General features: G+C 44.7%; 1 protein-coding gene across 4 annotated transcripts in view; it reads right to left on the minus strand.

Annotated features, from left to right (window-relative positions):
• The window catches only part of gabbr1b (gamma-aminobutyric acid (GABA) B receptor, 1b), a 294,834-nt gene that overhangs the window by 177,864 nt on the left and 95,760 nt on the right, over positions 1-21,210 (minus strand). For all 4 annotated transcript variants that reach the window (XM_039820112.1, XM_039820110.1, XM_039820111.1 and 1 more), the window contains exons 5-6: positions 3,462-3,647; positions 3,128-3,145 (exon numbers count right to left, since the gene is read on the minus strand). In XM_039820112.1, coding sequence (XP_039676046.1) covers positions 3,128-3,145; positions 3,462-3,647 — 204 coding nt within the window. The remainder of the gene's footprint in view (positions 1-3,127; positions 3,146-3,461; positions 3,648-21,210) is intronic.

Raw genomic sequence — 21,210 nt, forward strand, 5'->3', positions numbered from 1 at the left:
TGGTAACGTGTACCCAACCTGTGGGGATTCTCAGGAAGTGACGTAGTAATTACCGCACTGCAATTCTGAAAGAAAATTACATCATATGCATAATATTGATGTTGCATTTAAGGATTTATACAATAAAGATAATGAAATACTGTTTCATGTATTTGTACTATGTACTGTTTGCTCGGCCGGCCGGCAGCCAGCAATCTGAAATGGAATGAAGCCTGTTCACGGCAGACAGCACCAAAACAGGAGTGGAACGGGTCCACCCACCCATCCCGGAAGAACTACAAGTATACTAGCTTCGTAACTTGTTCTAGTCTCCATTGGGAGTTGTAGTTTTAAAATACATTGGCATGTTTCTCATAATTAGAAGTTGGCAGTTTGGAATTTTAGATACACCCTGTTTTTTTTTGGGATACACAGATTTTTTTTAAATTGAATTGTTACATAGGTGAAAATGGGTTCAAGATTCAGAGGTCAATATTTCTAAGCAGGAGTAATGTATCCTCTTCAGACTGACATATGTTAGTCTCCAAGTTGAGACCTTTCTAACAATGTGTTTGCTTAAGTCCTACGACAAAGTAAATACACAGATCTTTTTTAAATTGAATTATTACATAGGTGAAAATGGGTTCAAGATTCAGAGGTCAATATTTCTAAGCAGGAGTAATGTATCCTCTTCAGACTGACATATGTTAGTCTCCAAGTTGAGACCTTTCTAACAATGTGTTTGCTTAAGTCCTACGACAAAGTAAATACACAGATCTTTTTTAAATTGAATTATTACATAGGTGAAAATGGGTTCAAGATTCAGAGGTCAATATTTCTAAGCAGGAGTAATGTATCCTCTTCAGACTGACATATGTTAGTCTCCAAGTTGAGACCTTTCCAACAATGTGTTTGCTTAAGTCCTACGACAAAGTAAATCATACAGCTGACATAGTACTTACAATAAAAAACAACATATAAACAATGTGACATTTAGCCATACCAAAGCACATCACATATATTGTACATCTTTCACAATAAGAACAACCTATCCAGTACACAACCCTTTGCATGAAGTTATTGCATACCCCCTGCAGCCTCATGCAACATTATTTAAAGTTTTATTTTAATTGAAATTAGGCCTAGTTTACAAAAATGTTGAGTTTACATTGGGGTACCTATATCTTCTGCCAGAGGATAAGCGCTCATACGTGGCATGAAGAATAAAGATAGATCAGACCATATTCTCTTTGCGTGCCTGAAGAGACTGATTTTAATTCCTCTCCACAACCTTAATGGCAGTCTTTACCTGTCAAGCAAGCTTTAAATTAAATGTTTCCAGATATTGCCATCCTTTCTGACATCCCAATATGAAGATGCTCTGTAATACAGCCTGGTATAACATAAACCCTCTGATTCACCCTGAGTGTGTGTAGAAAGTATAATCTCGTCTGTAAATGAGATCACACAGGCCTTCCAGCCAAAGGTGTGGTCCAAATGAATGCCAATGTACATATAGGAGTAGACGTGATTGATTGGTTCATCATTTATGATCTCTGATACCCACTGACCCATGTTACGACCATTTCCCAGTTTTTGTAATGGTTGAATGAGAAGGTCAGCATCGCACCAGTGCACACAGGTCTCTTTTTCAGCAAAATACGCAAAAGTACTTGTGTCTTTGTGCAGTAGGCTGAGGATAGCAGTCACCCAAAAAATGGGCAAAACGTGTCCATGTACACGTATCAATAGATTAAATTAAGTGACTATTTCACCAACCTCCTTCTTTCACCTCGGCAACATTGCCAAAATCAGACCCTCTCTCACACCCCCCGCTGCTGAAAGACTCATTCAAGCCTTCATCTCCTCCCGACTGGACTACTGCAACTCACTTCTCCTCGGCATCAGCTCTACCAACATCAACCGACTCCAACTGGTCCAGAATGCAACCGCCCGACTCATCACCCGCTCCAAATCCTGGCACCACATCACTCCAGTCCTAAAACAACTGCACTGGCTTCCCATCTCCCACTGGATCACCTACAAAATCCTGGTCCTCACCTACAAAGCCCTCCACCATCTGGCACCCTCATACCTCACTGACCTCCTCTCCTCCTACCAACCCTCACGGTCTCTGCTGCATCCACAAGTCCTCCGCAGCTTTGGGGACAGAGCCTTCTCCAGGGCAGCTCCCAGGCTCTGGAACTCCCTCCCCCAAGAGATCTGCACCTCTGAGTCCCTCACCATCTTCCAGTCCCGCGTCAAGACCCATCTCTTCACCTCTGCCTATCCGTAGCCCCCCTCCCTTTTCATCTGTGCCTAAATCTTGTTGAGTCTGTGAAAAGCGCTATATAAATTCAATTTATTATTATTATTATTAACTGCTGTGAGACTGGGTTGAAAGTTATGGGCCAACCCAATTTCTGTTGTTGCTGTAACTGTAACTGTAAAGCAGTTTGAGCACATTTTGCCAAGAAATGTTTCATATAACAGTCTCCCCTCGATGATCTTATTGTCTTATTTCACCATGAGCTATTAGAATAAATTGGGGGTGATCTAAACCATGCGGTATCTTATCAAGAAAACAAACATCGGGACTTCATCGTAACAAAAATACAAACAACATTGCAATGTGCATTGCAATTTTTTATAAAAGCTTCCCTAAAATCAAGCATTTTGGGCCACAACAATCCCCCAAAAAAGCCTTGAAATCCTGGAGGGACTGATTTTCTGATAAGTAGGCATTTGATAGCATAACATAACTGTATCTGTATTGTGAGTAATGCATCAAATTTGTGTAATCAATCCTTTAGTAAATAATTGTTTCATAATAATGGCAGGAAGGGCACTATTAGTGTTCTAAAACTGGAAGTTACAGTGGCAGAGGGCGGTGAATTTACTTGTGTAACTAGGAAAGTGATGTAAATGGAAGACTATTATTCAGGAAAAATTATTTCTTAACTGTGTTATGGCTGCGGATGTCATCAATGACATCATTGGTCTTAAACCATAAAACCTTGACACTTGCTTCACAGAAAACTTCCTGGATTGCTCGACACGCTCCGAAGTCTCGGTACAGCATGTAACATCACCAGTGAAAAGTAATGAAATGAAGAAGGAAGAGTGGGAAGAGAGAAAATGTTCTTACCTTTGTAGTGGCGGTCATCTTTGGGAACAGAAAAGAGGAGACAAAACAGATTTGGGTTTTACAGCTCAGATTTAAAAGTTTGAGAATTCCTATGAGTCCAACTGAAATAGGCCTCAAACATATTTCATTTGTTCCAAGATTTGTACACTGCAAAAATACACTAGAGCCAATCATACACTGTCCTGTTCATCATTTCACACTGGCTCCTTCTGCTCTTTATTATTAGCATTAGTGTACTGACGGGCCATCTAAACGTGTAGACGTACAGGGAGGCTTCTACTGTTAGGACTGTGTCAGCATGTGAAATCAGGTAATTTCAATGAAAGTGACTTACAGTGACACACAGGTTTGGGCGTGTCCCACTTGCCCATCTTATTGCACTGTGTTGAGTTTCGACCCATGAGTATGAAGGAAGGCAGACAGCTGTAATGTAGCACTGTCCCCTCCACTGGGGGCCCCAGAGGCCAAGAAGACACCCGGCCATTTTCCAATGATGTCCATACCCGAGGACACAATAACACTAGAACAGGAAGACAGAGGAGGCTTTATTTTTTTCATGTTCTGAAGAGAAATCTCATACTTTGTTATAGTGTGATAGTAGGGGTGTCACGATTATCCAAATACACAATTAGATTTGATTTTGATATTTTGTTTTGTGACAGCAATGCCACAAGGCAGTAGGGTACTTTGCAACAGTTCGATTTTTTCAAAATTAACAATGTGCAATGGAATGCACCATGATTTAAACAAGGTGCACATGAATGTAATATGGAGTCCTGTCAGAGCCTACATGCTCTACCTTCGCGGTTTGTTTCCATAACTCACTCACAGGGAAGGCAAAAATGTTCCCACACAGTGACTTCAGGGAAGCAGGAGGATTTTTTGTTGTTTCTCTGTCATCTCCTACTCCGGCAGTGGCCGGGTGGGGTGTATGGATGGAGGAGGTCGAAGAGGTACTGTGGGGCCAGGGCATGGAGGGATTGGTAGGTGAAAAGGAGGATTTTATAATTGATGCGGGACTTGATTGGGAGCCAGTGAAGGTGGATGAGGGTTGGGGTGATGTGCTGCCAGGTCTTGGTGTGTGTGAGGACCCTGGCGGCAGAGTTTCAGACATACTGGAGCCTGTCCAGAGTTCTGCAGGGGACCCCAGGGAGGACTCGATTACAGTAGTCCAAATAGGAGGTAATAAAATCATGTATGAGGATTTCTGCCACGGAGTCAGAGAGTGATGGCCGGAGTCTGGAGATGTTTTTAAGATGAAAAAAAGGCTGATTTGGTGATGCATTTGATGTGACTATGGAAAGAGAGGGTGGAGTCCAGGATTACAACAAGATTGCGGACCTCAGAGGATAGGCAGATGGCACACCTGTCAACATCCAGGATGCGATCTCCAACCTTCTGGAGCAGCACCTTGGGGGCCCCAACCAAGAGCTCTGTTTTATTGCTGTTCAGTTATGCAGACAGTTTAAACAAGGAGAGGGGGGGAGCTGAGTGGATGGTTTGGTGCTGATATAGAGCTGTGTATCATCGGTGTTGGAGTGGAAACTGAGACCATGTTGCCGGATGGTCTGATCAAGGGGGAGCATGTAGATGGTGAAGAGGATGGGTTCATAGCACAGAGCCGTGGTTGTCCAGAGCTGGGTGGAAGGGGCAGTTGCCAATGGTGTCAAACTGCTTCCTGTGTGAGAGACTGAAACCAGGAGAGAGCTGTGCCAGTGATACCAAGGTGATGAGATAGGCGGTAGAATGGTATGGGAGAATGTGTCAAAGGCTGCGGAGAGGTTGAGGAAAGTGAGTATGCTGATGTGTCTGTAGTCAGAAGCGGTGCGTAGATAATTTGTGATTTTGATGAGGGCATTCTCTGTGCTATGATATGGTCTGAATCCTGACTGAAGGGTTTCATAGAGTTGGACTGGCTGGCTGATGGAATTCGGCGGCAACTTTTTTTTCCAGGATTTTACTTAGGAATAGAAGGTTGGAGATTGGCAGGTAGTTGTTTGCATCCTCCAAATCCGAACCTGGCTTCTTAGGGATAGGGGTGACTAAGGCGGTTTAGAAGAATGAGGGTGATTCCAAGGAGCAGTTGATGACATCCACCATGATGAGACACAGGACAGGCAGACATGCTTTGACCAACTTTGTCACTAGAAAGTCATCCACAAGTGTCAAGGAGGAGAGTTGAGGCAGATGAGTAAGGGAGGGAGCAATGTCCCGTGGCAAATTGGCATAAGAAGGGGAGGGGCCTGACACCAGGAGTTGCTGATGGATAAGAACCACTTTGGCCTGGAAGAAATCCGCAAACTTGGTGCAACAGTCAGGGTCACCTGGAGGTTGGTGGGTGTCAATGGGGTGGTTTATAGTTGAAAATCGCATTGTGAAGTGGTTTTGCTGGTTGCCAATGAGGGTGGTGTAGTATTGTGTCTTGTTTTTTGATAAGAGCTTCTTTGTAACAGCTCACATCGTCTTTGTAGGCCTCCAGGTGGACTGTGAGGCCAGTTCTTTCATAAAGTCTCTCCAATCGACAACCAGAGGCCTTCGTGGAGCGAAGTTCGGTGGTGTACCAAGGAGCTGAACAGGTGAAGGGGAAAGAAATGTCAAGTGGGGGACTAACACATTTGTTAGATGCATGCTACCAGCCGATAAGCCATGCTGTATCCGTTTTTGGTTTTCTTGTGCAAGTAGGCAGGGGTGGAGAGAGAAAAAAATACTCGAGGAATTGCCTGCTTTTGATTTTGATAAAAATGAAATCGTAAGCTCATTTATTAATTTTTTAAAATTGAAATCGTGACACCCCTACGTGATAGTTATAGCAGTTCAGTCATGTATTTTTATACGGCCACTGCAAATATGTTCAAACCTTACAAATAGTGGCTTTAATACTTTACTACTTTAAAAGAGTGCAATTGACATAGTTATGTAAAATCTTTGGAGCTAGATGGTGAGAGAGAAAGAGAGAAAAGGGAGTAAGGGAATGGTAGCATAGCATAACATCAGGTCATGATGTTAGTTTAGCTTTAGAGGATAAACTAAAGGAATTACCAACCCCACCACAAGCTAAAAACAGGTACAGAAATATTAGAATAGAGTAAGAACAGTGTATCACAAAGCAGGATTCATAACAAGGAGTCCAACTGTTAACCCATATAGGCAACGTGAGCGATGATCATCAGACCATCAGGTAAGAGGTAGCACATGCCTGGTGGTATCAGAATGGCCTCAAGAATACTATTACCTTGCATTTACTTGCAATATAATCTCTAGTGAATCTCTCCATATCATAACATACACCTACTTAAATTAAGCAACATTTTAAATATCTTAATTTTCATGAAATACACTTATTTACTTTCTGAGAGTGAGATGTTCAGATGGATATCAATCTCATGTCTGTGTGTTAGGTACAGAGCTGGAGTCAGGATATGGTTAACCTAACCTAACATAAATACATAGAAGTGAACACTTACCAACACCTCTAAAGCTCACTAATTAACATGTTGTTTATTTGTTGAATCTTTAGACAAACAGAATGTCAATATGACTTAGTTGTGAACAACTAGATGCCGCAACTGTGCACAGCCTGCCAGAGTTTTGGCATCAGAGTGAGGTTGCCAGGTTTCATACAAAGTGAAAACCCAAAACTTGTACTCACTGACCATATCTGGCAACCTGCCCTATAGCCAGAGACACTGAAGAGAAGTATTGGGCAGCTGTATGCACTGATGGCTGTTAAGAAATCGTTCTAGCATTACCACAAACCACTAATTGTCATTGAACTTTGGACAGAGCCAGGCTAGCTATTTCCCCCTGCTTCCAGTCTTTTTGCTAAGCTGGGCTAACCTCGCCCTGACTCCAGCTCGGTACTTAACACACAGATATGAGACTAATTCATTTGAACAGTTTTTCCAAAATGTTCCATTTTACCTTCGCAGTTCTTGCTAGTAAATGGTATATTTTGAATGGGTAAGTATACTGAAATAACTACTATAATTATGGATTCCATCCAGTGTCACTTCAGGCCAAGTCTTCCTTCTGTAATTTTGTTGATATGTTTTCATCTATGTTTTAGATTCATTACATGTCATTTAGCTGATGCTTTTATCCAAAGTGACTTACATATATGTATATATACACATATGTCAGAGGTCACACGCCTCTAGAGTAACTAGGGGTTAAGTGTCTTGCTCAGGGACATGTTGGTTGATGTATCACAGTGGGAATCAAACCAAGGTCTCCCACACCAAAGGCATGTGTCATATCCTCTGCGCTATCACCCCCCCTGAGATTCATGTTGTACACCAGTGCCTGATCAGTGTTCTATTGTCATTGGATTCAGTTAACTTATTCACTTGCCTATTAAGTGCCCGAGTCCAGTCTAATCACTACTAAAGCGTGATTTATGCTTCTGCATAATATCTATGCCATCGCTACGTATATAGGTACGTGGAGACACGGACCTACGCTGGACCCTATGCCCTAGCCTGATGTGCAACTCTCGAAAAATGTAACTACACATCGCGATGCCACACGTTGCTCGGCCGTGGCTTGGTAGCGTTGCATTTCCCCTGACTCATTTCCTGGTACTTCTCCATAAACAGCATGAAATCAAGGAGAGGGTTAACTTTTCCTGCTACAGATTTCCCACCATGGTCAGAAAGCACAGGGGAGACACTTTGTTTCTCTCACTATGACACTAGAGCAGGGGTCACCAACACAGTGCCCGCGGGCACCAGGTAGCCCCCAAGGACCACATGAGTAGCCCTCAGGCCTGTTCTAAAAATGAAAATTGAATATTGATATTATCTGTTTCCCACCTTGTTAAGTCATTATTGATAATTATTGTGAGAAATCATCAACATGATCAGTGTCTTTACATAGATGAGCATCATTATTCATTAATAATCATATATAACTAAAGGCAAACTGAGCAAATTTGTTATTTCAGAAGAGTGTATCAAACTGGTAGCCCTTCGTATGACTCAATACCCATGAAGTAGCTCTCAGTTTAGAAAAGGTTGGTGACCCCTGCACTAGAGTCACTATTCGCTCCGAAGCTAATCGACGGTGACCTCACACTCGCCCCACAAATACACGTCAGCCCTAAGAGATCGTATAAACTTCAGTACCACTTATGTAGGCTACGGCGAAAGCTCTGCATGGAGCCTCAGCACAACCATAAATCAAGCTTTACTCTTGTGAGGACTAGCTTAGAAGTTTTAAACAGGATCATGCTCAGACTGAAGAGTCAAGCTCATTTAAAAGAACAACAGTAACATCTTGAGGCCATTCATGGTAGCCTGGGAGTCAATTTCTTCCGAGTCAATTTCTGTGTTGTGTTCAGGCTGCATATCCACAGGACCAGGTGTTCAACTGGACAAACATCTTACCTGCTTCATAAAGGCAGCATAGATCTAAGTTGTTTGACCTGTCATATAAAGGATAAAGGTGTATAGGTGTAAATATTACATGCACAGGCCACACCCTCCCATCCCCTCCCCTCCCCTGTTGTAACTCCATTTCAAAGTTTTACTAGGCAATTTTGCAGCACCTTTGTCTTGTTTAAAGTCACAATGAAAGGGCATTCTAGTACATCTTGTACAGATCTGAACAGATCAATCTAAAGTGTAAATGGTATAGTGTGTACAAGGTAACCACCTAACTATATAGTATATTTTAAAGGGGTGATAGAATGATTATATAGGGTATTTCACACTGTTCCTTATGGTCTCCTAATGGGGTATGTAACATTGGTTGGGCTGAAAATGGCCTGGTTGATATTTTATTGGCCCTTATGCATCCCTGTGTTTTGGCCCTATTTGTAACAAGAGATTTTCTTCCAAATATGGTATGCTCATGAATATTTAGATGAGCTGCGTGCTGATTGGTTGAACAAATTGCCATACGCGCACATTAGAGACTTGCGCTGATTGGTTGAGCAAATCGCCATACACACATATTACAGACGCGACAGAATCTCATATTCCAGACACTACAATGTTTCCTTACCAAATTCACTTCTGAGACTTTTTTATGCGATAAATCAACTATATAAAGCTCAAATATGGGCCGTTTTACGAAAATTGATGGCTAATTGCAAATTTGGTAAGACGTGTCGGACTTTAGGAGCTTCACACAGTCTGACGAGAAAGCGGCAGCCTGCTGGGCTCCATACCCAGCGCAAAGTCACCCTTTGTGGATACTGCACTACCGGGGCTCTGCAGCCGGCTGCCGGCATAACTATAATATATTTACGGTTTGAATTTCGTCACGCCACTTATATAACATCTACCGCAATGTCTTATAAAGCTAACCATTGTGTCCGATTTGATTTTGAGGCATTTTTATGAACGTGAGGCGTCTTTGTAGGATGAGCAGCTGCTAGCTATATGTCCCATTCAATACAATGGGGAAATATCGCAGCTAGCTAGCTAGCTACACTTTCGGCATAACTATAGTATATTTACAGTTTGAATTTAATCACGGCATGAATATTACAGGTTCCCCAAGGTCTTACAAAGCTTAGCTAACACTTATGATACGATTTCGGATTTCAATTTAATGCATTTTTGTCAATGTCAGAGGTCTCGTTAGGAGGAGGCTAGCTAGCTCTCATTGATGGACTCCAGCTCACTGCGGGCTCTATCAATGAGACTTGCAGACAAGAGGCGTTTATTTCCCCGATTGTTTGTTTAAATAACTCAACACACATATCCATTATAAGATTAAATGGAACCTGCGGGTGTAACAAGCTCGCTGACCGCACTCTCAGTCACTCACCGCAGCAGAAAGAGGGGAGGGAGAACAGCGAGCTGCAGGCCCTGGAGCTCTGTCAGGGCAGCAGCGTGTAGTAGTCCAGTCACCCAGAGAAGGGTAAGTTTGCGCGGGTATTGAGCACCAGGCCACCGGGCCGAGCTCAATCGAGCTCACAGCAGGCCGGGGTCTGTGACGGAGGACAGGCAGGGTGGCGATGTAGCAACCCAGGCAGCACCGGCCGCTGAACTCCGACACACAGTCGGACAAAATTTGCAATTAGCCATCAATTTTCGTAAAACGGCCCATATTTGAGCTTTACATAGTTGATTTATCGCATAAAAAAGTTTCAGAAGTGAATTTTGTAATGGAATAGCAGAGATCTGCCTGACCTAGATTCAGAAGACTACCTGATCTCAGGTCAGTTGTGTAGCCTATGTAAATGTTGGGGCGTGACCGTTCTCTTAATGTAGCTCAGCGTAAATTCAGACAGGGAGACTTCTATTACGTGGCTTCTCTCCCTTTCACTGATAAGCTGGGCGGTGGATGGTACGGCTCTGTATACCAATTAGGAGCGGGCACTTAGGTTCTAACCAATCACAGCTGACTACCAAGTTTTAAAGCTGTTCTCTCTCCTGCCTCTGTCAGTTGTTTTTCATACTATAGTGCGACTGGTGTGTTGGCTTATGGCACTTGTGTTTTTCCTGTATTGCGTCTGGTTCGGCGCTCTCGCTATGTCGGATTCCGATTCTGCTTCTTTGGGGGTCCCGGATCCCGTACGAGGGGTTTCTCCTGTGGTTCGTGCTGATTCTCTGGATGGGGTTCGCCGGAGCTCCCGCCTGGCTGGGATGCCCAGGTCTCGTTCGGAGGGGCCGGAGGTTTTGCTGCAGGATCTTCATCTTCGTGGGATCACTCCGGCTTCGGGGCTGGATTCTCCTGACATCCGGGAGCTGGCGGAGGTAGCTGTGTGCGTCTCTCCGAGGGACGTGCTGGCTGTACCGGCGGCGGCTCGTGGTCGGAAGCGGACCAGGAAGGCGGATACTCCTCCCTGCGCCCCGCCGAAGCATCGCAGTGGTGGTTCTTCCCGCTGGCCTGCTGCTGCTGCTGTTACTGGTGGTTCCTCCGTATCCGGCCTTATTCTCGAGTCTCTACAGGCTCTGGGCAGATCGATGCAGTCTCTGGATGCGAGGCTGCTGGCTGTGGAGGGCTCCTCGGCTGCCGGTGCTTCGGTGACTGTTAATGCCGCTCTGGCTTCTGCGGCTCTGCCGGTGCCGTTTTTCTCAGCCGTCTGTGTCGGCTCCGGTTGATGTTACGTATTCCCTGGCTTCGAGTGTGGCATTGTCAGCTATGGGTAGGCCTTATATCTCCGAAGCTGCTAATGTATCGGCCCGGATGAGATCTAAAATTCTGCTGGGGGAGGACATTAATTTAGTGAGCCTTATTTTGCCGTCACCGGAGTGTGATAGGTCACTAGCGTCAATAGCCAGATACCGCCTGTGCCTTTTTCTCTGCATTACGCTACTGTGGATAATGCCATCAGGCTGATTAAAGTGGCTGGTAACGGGGCTTGGCTCTCTAAGGCTGATATCACTGACACGTTCAAGATCGTGCCCATTCATCCTTCCCAGTGGCCTCTTTTTGGTGTTAGGTGGGATTCCAAGTATTATTTCGGGGAGCGGCTGACTTTCGGGTGTCGGAGTAGTCCGTGTATTTTCAACCACACATCGGAGGCTTTGTGTTGGATCCTGCTTAACAGGGTTGGGGTGCCGTCTGTGCTTCATTTGCTGGATGATTTTCTGCTCGTTGATCCCCCTCAGGATAGTGCTGGCTTGTCCCTTGTCAAGCTCCGGGCTTGTTTTCAGTCACTTGGCGTGCCTCTGTCGGAGGCTAAAACTGTTGGTCCCGATTTCTCGGCATTACCCTCGATTCGGTCCGTATGGAAGCTTCTCTTCCGCTGGAGAAATTGCAGCGCATCCGTGGGATCGCTGAGTCTTTTCTTGGTGCGGGTAGTAGCGTACAAACGGCAATTGCTTTCGCTTCGGTCATTTGAATTTCCGCCATGCGCGTTATTCCCCAGGGCCGCGCTCTTTTTTTCTCGGTTGCTGGATTTGGCTTCCTCTGTTCCTGGTTTGCATGATGTCCTGGCCTTGGATGACGGGTGCCGCTCTGATTTGGGTTTCTGGTTTCGTCTTTTGAGTGAATGGAATGGGGTTTCCTTTTTCTATGATGACGTGGTGTATTCCTCCGACGCGTTGCGGTTGTTTACCGACGCTGCCCCGTCAGCGGGGTTTTTTTTTTTTTTCCTCGAGCAGTGGTTTGCGGGTCACTGGCCTTCCGAGTTCACAGTGTCAGATTTGTCTGCGCTGTACGAGATTTACCCCATTGCTGTCGCATGTCACGTATGGGGCTGTCATTGGTCTCGGAAACGCATATCAGTACTTTGCGACAATCGGTCTGTGGTCAGCATCATTAATAGAGGGCGTTCTAACTGTAATAGAATCATGACTTACATGAGACGCATCACTTGGTCAGCGGTTATGAACAACTTTATTATCACTGCCCGACATGTCCCTGGTCACTATAAAACAGCTGCTGATGCTCTTTCTCGCTTTCAATTTCATACCTTTCGGAGCCACTGCCCCGCAGCCAGCCCGGTACCAGTAGTGCTTCCCTTTGCCGTCACCGGAGTGTGATAGGTCTCTAGTCTCCGGGGAAAGTTTCTCTGCAGTGTTTAAATCTGCGGATCCCAGGCTTTCTAAAGAGCTGTCAACCGGGCAGTTTGTGGTGGCTTTCGGGATCTACCGGGATGTGATTTGTTCTGTGTATCCGGAACGGAGACAGGAGTTTGATGTGTATCTGGCGCTCATCGCTGATCTTAATTTGAGGTATGGTAGGAATGTGTTTTATCAGTACCACAAGGCCTTTGCCAGGAAGTCTGCTATGTATACTGCCCGATCCAATGTCCGCCTGAACTGGTCCATTCTTTACACTGAGCTTTTAATCTTGGTCGCGGGGGGTTCCCCGGCGTTGGCGTGTGTGACTTGCGGCGTTGCTGGACATTTTGCCTCCTTCTGCCCTAGTGTGGCGTTTCAGCGTGATGTAGCCGGTGTGGGTCTGGTGCAACGGGCTTCTCAGAGTAATCCGGTTCCTGATGTGGATTCCCGTGGGTTTATAATCCTAGATATACTCCCATTTGTAATAGTTTCAATGAAGGTGTTTGTACGTACCCCAATTGCGTTTTCCTTCATATCTGCAGCGACTGCAGAGATGCGCATCCCAGGTCTGTCTGCCCCCGGCGCCCAGCTCCGGTTCGGAGGGGCAAGCAGCAATCGCGACGAGGTTCAAAGACATTTTGAAGATTCATCCGTCCACTGCAATAAATGTTCCGGCTTTGGCATTTGAACTGTCGTCTCATCCTAATTCCGTTTTTGTTGATCATGTTCTCTCAGGCCTCTCTCAGGGTTTTCGGGTGAGCGTGCTTTCCTATCCGACTGTGACGCAAGTATGTAAAAATCTTCTTTCCGCCGTCTCTGATCCTGATACTGTGTCACTGCTGTTGGATGCCGAGGTCAAGAAAGGGTATGTCATTGGGCCGTTTGCTTCTCCCCCATTTTCGGTGTTCCGTACTAGTCCTATTGGTGTAGCTACTCGTAAATATTCAGGTAAGAAGCGACTGATTTTTGATTTGTCTGTGCCGCGCAGCGGTGAGATCACTAGCGTCAATAGCCAGATACCGCCTGTGCCTTTTTCTCTGCATTACGCTACTGTGGATAATGCCATCAGGCTGATTAAAGTGGCTGGTAACGGGGCTTGGCTCTCTAAGGCTGATATCACTGACACGTTCAAGATCGTGCCCATTCATCCTTCCCAGTGGCCTCTTTTTGGTGTTAGGTGGGATTCCAAGTATTATTTCGGGGAGCGGCTGACTTTCGGGTGTCGGAGTAGTCCGTGTATTTTCAACCACACATCGGAGGCTTTGTGTTGGATCCTGCTTAACAGGGTTGGGGTGCCGTCTGTGCTTCATTTGCTGGATGATTTTCTGCTCGTTGATCCCCCTCAGGATAGTGCTGGCTTGTCCCTTGTCAAGCTCCGGGCTTGTTTTCAGTCACTTGGCGTGCCTCTGTCGGAGGCTAAAACTGTTGGTCCCGATTTCTCGGCATTACCCTCGATTCGGTCCGTATGGAAGCTTCTCTTCCGCTGGAGAAATTGCAGCGCATCCGTGGGATCGCTGAGTCTTTTCTTGGTGCGGGTAGCGTGACCAAACGGCAATTGCTTTCGCTTCTCGGTCATTTGAATTTCGCCATGCGCGTTATTCCCCAGGGCCGCTCTTTTATTTCTCGGTTGCTGGATTTGGCTTCCTCTGTTCCTGGTTTGCATGATGTCCTGGCCTTGGATGACGGGTGCCGCTCTGATTTGGGTTTCTGGTTTCGTCTTTTGAGTGAATGGAATGGGGTTTCCTTTTTCTATGATGACGTGGTGTATTCCTCCGACGCGTTGCGGTTGTTTACCGACGCTGCCCCGTCAGCGGGGTTTTTTTTTTTTTTCCTCGAGCAGTGGTTTGCGGGTCACTGGCCTTCCGAGTTCACAGTGTCAGATTTGTCTGCGCGTGTAACGAGATTTACCCCATTGCGCCGTGATGTCACGTATGGGGCTGATCATTGGTCCGAAACGCATATCAGTACTATGCGCGCAATCGGTCTGTGGTCAGCATCATTAATAGAGGGCGTTCTAACTGTAATAGAATCATGACTTACATGAGACGCATCACTTGGTCAGCGGTTATGAACAACTTTATTATCACTGCCCGACATGTCCCTGGTCACTATAAAACAGCTGCTGATGCTCTTTCTCGCTTTCAATTTCATACCTTTCGGAGCCACTGCCCCGCAGCCAGCCCGGTACCAGTAGTGCTTCCCTCTCTGGTAGATTTAGCGCTGTATTAAACCAGGTACCCCTACGTGCTTACGGTGATTCTGCCAGGTTTTATATGAGGACGGGTTTGGCTGAGTCAACATTAAGTACCTATGATTTCGCTTGGTGTACTTTTGCTTTTTTTTGTGTTTCCATTGATGTTCCACTAAAACCAGTTCTCATCAATACGGATTGTGCTTTTATTTGCTTTTGCACTGATACTCGTAAGTTTAAACCTCAGTATACTCGCGGGTTGCTTGCAGGCATACAGTTCAATATCAGATGTTATGATCCCTCGTTTCCTAGCCTGTTTTCTAATCCCGCAATTAAATTGATTCTAAAAGGTATAGCTAAGGTTCATCCTTCTACTCCTGACCTTAGACAGGCTATTACCCTCAGGATTTTGCATGTTTTGGTGTCGACGCTACGTCGCGGGGTCATTTCTTCCTATGTTGATTCTTTATTGGAAGCTGTGTTCTTTATGGCGTTTTATGCCTTTTTGCGGTGTAGTGAATTTACCACTCCATCCAAGATCTTTAATTCCAAACGAGATATCTCATTTTCTGATTTAACCTTTCATTCCCGACATTACAGCTTGCAACTCAAGCATTCTAAAAGTGGCAGCTCTTGTTCAGTCATTGTTGCCCGTAACGATACACTGTTTTGCCCATTTAAAGCTATGATCAAGTATCTATCTTGCAGGCCTCAGAGCAGTAACTTGGCACCCTTATTTGTTATTCCAGGGGATTTTCCTATGTCGAAATGTTGGTTCAACCAGCATTTGAAACTTGTTCTTATAAAAGCTAACATTTCACCGAAGGGGTATACGAGTCATTCATTTAGAATAGGGGCTGCTACTACTGCTGCTAGTCAGGGTGTCTCCAGTACATCTCTTCAACAACTTGGACGGTGGGCTTCCTCTGCGTACTCTTCATACATTCGCCCTGATGTAAAGGACGTCATCAATAATCAGAGATCTCTGAAACCTTGATGAGGTAAGATTGCATATAACTGGTGGTGGCACATGTTTGGGTGTTTTCTCAAATGGTATTCCTGTATTGTTTTACAGTAGTAGTTATTGTCCCGTGGTTCCTGCTGGGTTCCCGATGTGAGGGTGTCCAGCTCGAATTGCAGTGTTCTGTTTTATAATTACAGGTGCCACCGTCTGCAGAGGGTCGTGTTGCTCCCTGCCTGGATAGCCAAGTTTGTGCCAGCTGAATTGCCGAGGTTTCGTTTGTACCGGCCTGAATTGCCGATGTCTTGTTTGTACCGGCTTGAAGTGCCGATGTTTTTATTTGTACCGACCTGAATTCCCGATGGTGTTCGTACCGGCTTAAGTGCCGATGTTTTTTTAATTTGTGCCGGCCTGAATTGCCGATGGTGTTCGTACCGGCTTAAGTGCCGATGATTTTATTTGTACCGGCTTAAGTGCCGATGTTTTTATTTGTGCCGGCCTGAAGTGCCGATGATTTCATTTGTACCGGCCTGAAATGCCGATGTTTTTGTTTTACGGTCCGTGGGTGGGTTGCATTTTCACATGTCATGGGGTGAACTTTGGCATAGTATGGTTAAGGTTTATTACTAATTCTTCATTTAATCACGTAAATTCTTTTCAAGTTTTGGGGATGTGTTTGCTTTTCCTAAACCATGACATTTGTACAGATTCCCCTTAACAATGGAGACTAATCTCCAAATAACTTGTGTTTGTACTTACTTGGTTATCTTGTAATAAATGTTTGCATATCTGCAATGAAGTCTCTCCTGATTGAAATACACCCATGGGCGTGACAAAGGTACAGGTCTTGGGAGGTTGACGTCAACTTCCAGCTTTGTTGAGATTCGCCCGTTTTCAGCGGCAGTTTCAAAATATGAGATTTTCATAGTAATGGGGTTTCAATGGGATTTTGAGCTTAACTGTCGTTATTCAACTATGACAAGGTAAAATCGGTTTTGCATTCTATCACCCCTTTAAGAAATAAATTGTATCTTTAATGATAATGGAGAAATTCAAAAGTAATTGAGGGCGTGGAAACAGTCTCTGGCTTGCCTTTCTCCCCTCTGAGTCATTATGCAGTGCCCAGGTCAGACCCTCGCTGATGTTGACACCAAGTGACTTGAAGCTGTCCACCCTCTCCACTGAGGAACCGTTGACATTAAGGGGACATAGTTCCTTCCCTGGTTCTTCCCAAAGTCCACTATCATCTCTTTAGTCTTGCTAGAATCAGTAGGTTGCTGTCCTGACAACAGCGAGTCAGGTCCTCTACTTCTTTCAGGTAGACCTTTTCATTGTCTAAGATCAGGCCCACCACAGCTGTGTGGAAGAGTTGTGTTCGCCCCCACCCTCGCCACCTGGGTTCTGCCTGTCAGGAAGTCAAGGATCCACATGCACATTCAGGTGTTTAATCCCAGGTCCGTGAGCCTTGTGGCGAGCCTGGAGGGAACTATTGTGTTAAATGCTAAACTGTTACACACAAAAGCATAGTATGATAACAGCAACATCTTTCCATAATGCAGTCGGACACTTATACTAATAATCTGGGCCTTTGAGTGGCAAAAACAGCACTTTTAGTGGACATACAGTACATTGATGGAGCGCAATTTGTTCTATAGGGTTACATCGCAGCCCAGAGTGTGGCTGCTTGCTGCAGGGCTCTCGCTCAATACTGGACTAATTTCAAAAAATGTTGTTCCCATTATTTACTTAGACACAAATACATGGGAAAATAGGGTCCAGGTTGAAAGATGCTGAAGTTCACTTTGTTGGTAAGTGAGAAAAAAGCATTGCTTATCACTCAGCTAATCTGATTCATCAAGACTGTTTGTGAGTAGTTTAAAATAAGCCAACAAACCCACAATTATCAGATTTGATTCAATTTTATGTCAAATAATAGTTTTTAATTGGTACAACATTCTTCCAACTGAGCCCCACCCACCTCAAACTAGTGGGTGGAGAGAAATAACAAAAACTGTTCAAACTTTATTATTTTAAAATCATGTGAACAATCAATGGGTGCACTCCCTCCAGCAGCAAACAGGAAGCAGCAAACCGGCTAGAGCCAGTGTTGTTTATGTTTGCAATGGCAAGCACTAAGCTAAACACTAAAGAGGGAACAAAAATGTAAAGATTATTTTTTGGGCATTTTAGGGCTTTATTTTGACAGGACAACTGAAGACATGAAAGGGTAGAGAGAGGGGGAAGGACATGCAGCAAAGGGCAGCAGGTCGGAGTCAAACCCATGGCCGCTGCGTCGAGGAGTAAACCTTTATCCGTGGGCGCGCGCTCTACCAACTGAGGCGCCCAAAGTCGCCAATTTTCAACCCTTCTTAAAGCCTATTTTATGGTTCTGCGGAGGCTCCACGCAGAGCTTTCGTGGCCTGGTGTGTGCGTCGAGCCGGCACGTGTGTGTGTGTGGAGTGTGTGGTAGAGCGAGGTAATTCAATTCAATTCAATTTTATTATTATATAATTTTATCTTGAGACACTTTACAGATAGAGTAGGTCTAGACCACACTCTATAAATTCCAAAACCCCAACAATTACAGTAATTCCCTCAAGAGCAAGCATTAGCAGTGGCTATTGCGACAGTGGCAAGGAAAAACTCCCTTTTAGGAAGAAACCTCGGCAGACCCAGACTCTTGGTAGGCGGTGTCTGACGGGCCGGTTGGGGGTGTGATGAACAGTGGCACATAATAGTCACAATAAAGATAATGGAACAGTGACTTTGAAGGTCATCGTGGAAGTTCATGTCATGTCGGATGCGGCGGACGCAGCAGGACGCAGCAGGATGCAGCCGGGAATTGCAGAGAATCGCAGAGAAGAAACATAAGGACTCCGGGGAGTAAACTCCCCAGAGCTAGGTTAAAGCATTTCCGGGACAGGATGCATACAAAAGGAAACAAGTAGAGATGAGAGAGCAGCTCAGTGTGTCACAGGAAGGAAGGAAATTCCCCGGCAGTCTAGAATTATAATAGCATAACTAAGAGAGGCAGGTTAAAGAGAGGTGCCTGGTCGGGCTAGTACTCTCCCCAACCGGATCGGGCTGTACTGGCCTGCCTCCCTCTACTCTCGCTATATTATTAATTATATAATAAATAAAACTGATGACTACGAAGAGAAGCAGGTGGGCCGGTTAGGCGGACGCTGCAACTCCTCACTCCTTAACTATAAGCTTTATCAAAGAGGAGGGTTTTCAGTTTACTCTTAAATGTGGTGACGGTGTCTGCCCCTCAAACCCAAAGTGGGAGGTGGTTCCACAGGAGTGGAGCCTGGTAGCTGAAGGTTCTGGCCCCCAGTCTACTTTTAGAGACTCTAGGAACCACAAGTAGCTCTGCATTCTGGGAGCGTAGTGCTCTACTAGGACAATAAGGTACTAGGAGCTCTTCTAGATATGATGGTACTTGACCATTTAGAGCTTTGTAGGTCAGGAGGAGGATTTTAAATTCGATCCTAGATTTTACAGGAAGCCAGTGCAGAGAAGCCAATACAGGAGAATATGATCTCTTCTCTTAGTTCTCGTCAGAACTCGTGCTGCAGCATTCTGGATCAGATGGAGAATCTCAAGGGACTTATTTGAGCAACCTGATAGTAAGGAATTGCAGTAGTCTAGTCTAGAAGTAACGAATGCATGGACTAGTTTTTCAGCATCGTTTTGAGACAGGATATTCCTAATTTTGGCAATGTTACGAAGATGGAAAAAGGCTGTTCTTGAGGTTTGTTTTAAGTGGGCGTTGAAGGATATATCCTGATCAAAAATAACTCCTAAATTTCTGACAGTAGTGCTGGAGGCCAGGGCAATACCATCCAGAGTAGCTATATCTTTAGATAATGAAGTTCGGAGGTGCATTGGTCTCACTCACTTTTGTTTGAGTTTAACATCAGGAAATTGTGGGTCATCCAGGATTTTATATCTTTAATACAGGCTTGAAGTTTAGCTAACTGCCCACTTTCGTCTGGCTTAATTGACAGATATAATTGGGTGTCGTCTGCGTAACAGTTAAAGTTAATTGAGTGTTTCCTAATAATATTACCTAGAGGAAGCATATATAAGGAAAATAGAATTGGTCCAAGCACTGAGCCTTGAGGAACGCCATGGCTAACTTTATCGTGCTTGGAGGGTTTATCGTTAATGTTAACAAATTGGAATCGCTCAGAGAAATAGGACTTAAACCAGCTAAGTGCGATTCCTTTAATGCCAACTAAGTGTTCCAGTCTCTGTAACAGGATGGTATGGTCAATAGTGTCAAATGCAGCACTAAGATCTAGTAAAACAAGAATGGAGACAAGTCCTTTGTCTGCAGCAGTTAGAAGGTCGTTAGTAATTTTCACCAGGTAGAGAGAGACAGTGACGGTGATTAGCTTCGGAGCGAGTACCGACTCTAGAGTCATAGGCCCTCATTTATGAAACGTGCATACGACCTAAAACAGGCATAGGACGGGCGTACGCCAATTCCTACGCAAAGCTCGGCATTTATCAATTTGAACGTGAGCGTATGAGCGTAGGCTGCGATAAAATCTCACATCTAGTCTGAACTTGTGTGCGCAAGTTTAGAAACATGTAGAAAAACACTTAACAGTTTACAAAAAACTCAAGGTCAGTTTGTTTTGTACCCAGCAAAGAAATGGACATAATTCTTTTTTTTTTTTTTTGTGTGTCACTTGTAACACCTCATGTCAGCTCTAGCTAGACTGATGACTGTCAATCACACTTTAAAGGTGACATGCAGGTGGATCTGTTTTTCCCTGTAATGAAACAGAGCCAAATGGGCTTACAACCTCAGGTCTGAACATTTAAGTTTAAAAAAAAACAACAGGAGCAATTAACAGCAATAATGATATTTCCTAAGAGTTGATGGCGACTGGTCCATTATTATTATTGTTGTTATTATTGTGATTGGCCAAATGACTCGCGTGACATATCACTAAAGATGTTTTATTGTGAAGAAGACTGCAGTAGGTTTTTGAAACTCCCGTTTATGGGAAATTGTACCCCTCCCCCCAAATAAAAACTCTGGATATACACGATTCACATGGATGACATTTTCCCATTCAAAACAGCGATTTTTGCTCAGGTTCCCCTAAAATGTCTAAAATGTAATGGTCAAATATGTACTATTGTGTTAACATTTTATTGACTAAAATGCGTTAGAATATGTTAATCTCGAAGGCGAGTTGGTTCAGACTCAGCTGACTCGATTTCCTTCTCATACATTCCCGTAGCGTCTCAGTGCATTTCCCTGTTGAAGCATAGCGTCTGTTGACTTCAATGGGGCTGCTCTGAGCAGTTTTTTTCAGTGCTTCGAAACTAGACGATCATTGGATAAATGCTGCGATTATGTCCCGCCCACGGACGCTCAGCGTCTCTGGGGGTCAATGGAGCAGTAGGCTGGCCTGGACGCGGGGCTTCTGCGTAATGATTGAAGGGTCTG

This window comes from Perca fluviatilis, chromosome 13 (genome assembly GCF_010015445.1).
Source record: "Perca fluviatilis chromosome 13, GENO_Pfluv_1.0, whole genome shotgun sequence".
In the NCBI taxonomy this organism is placed as follows: domain Eukaryota; kingdom Metazoa; phylum Chordata; class Actinopteri; order Perciformes; family Percidae; genus Perca; species Perca fluviatilis.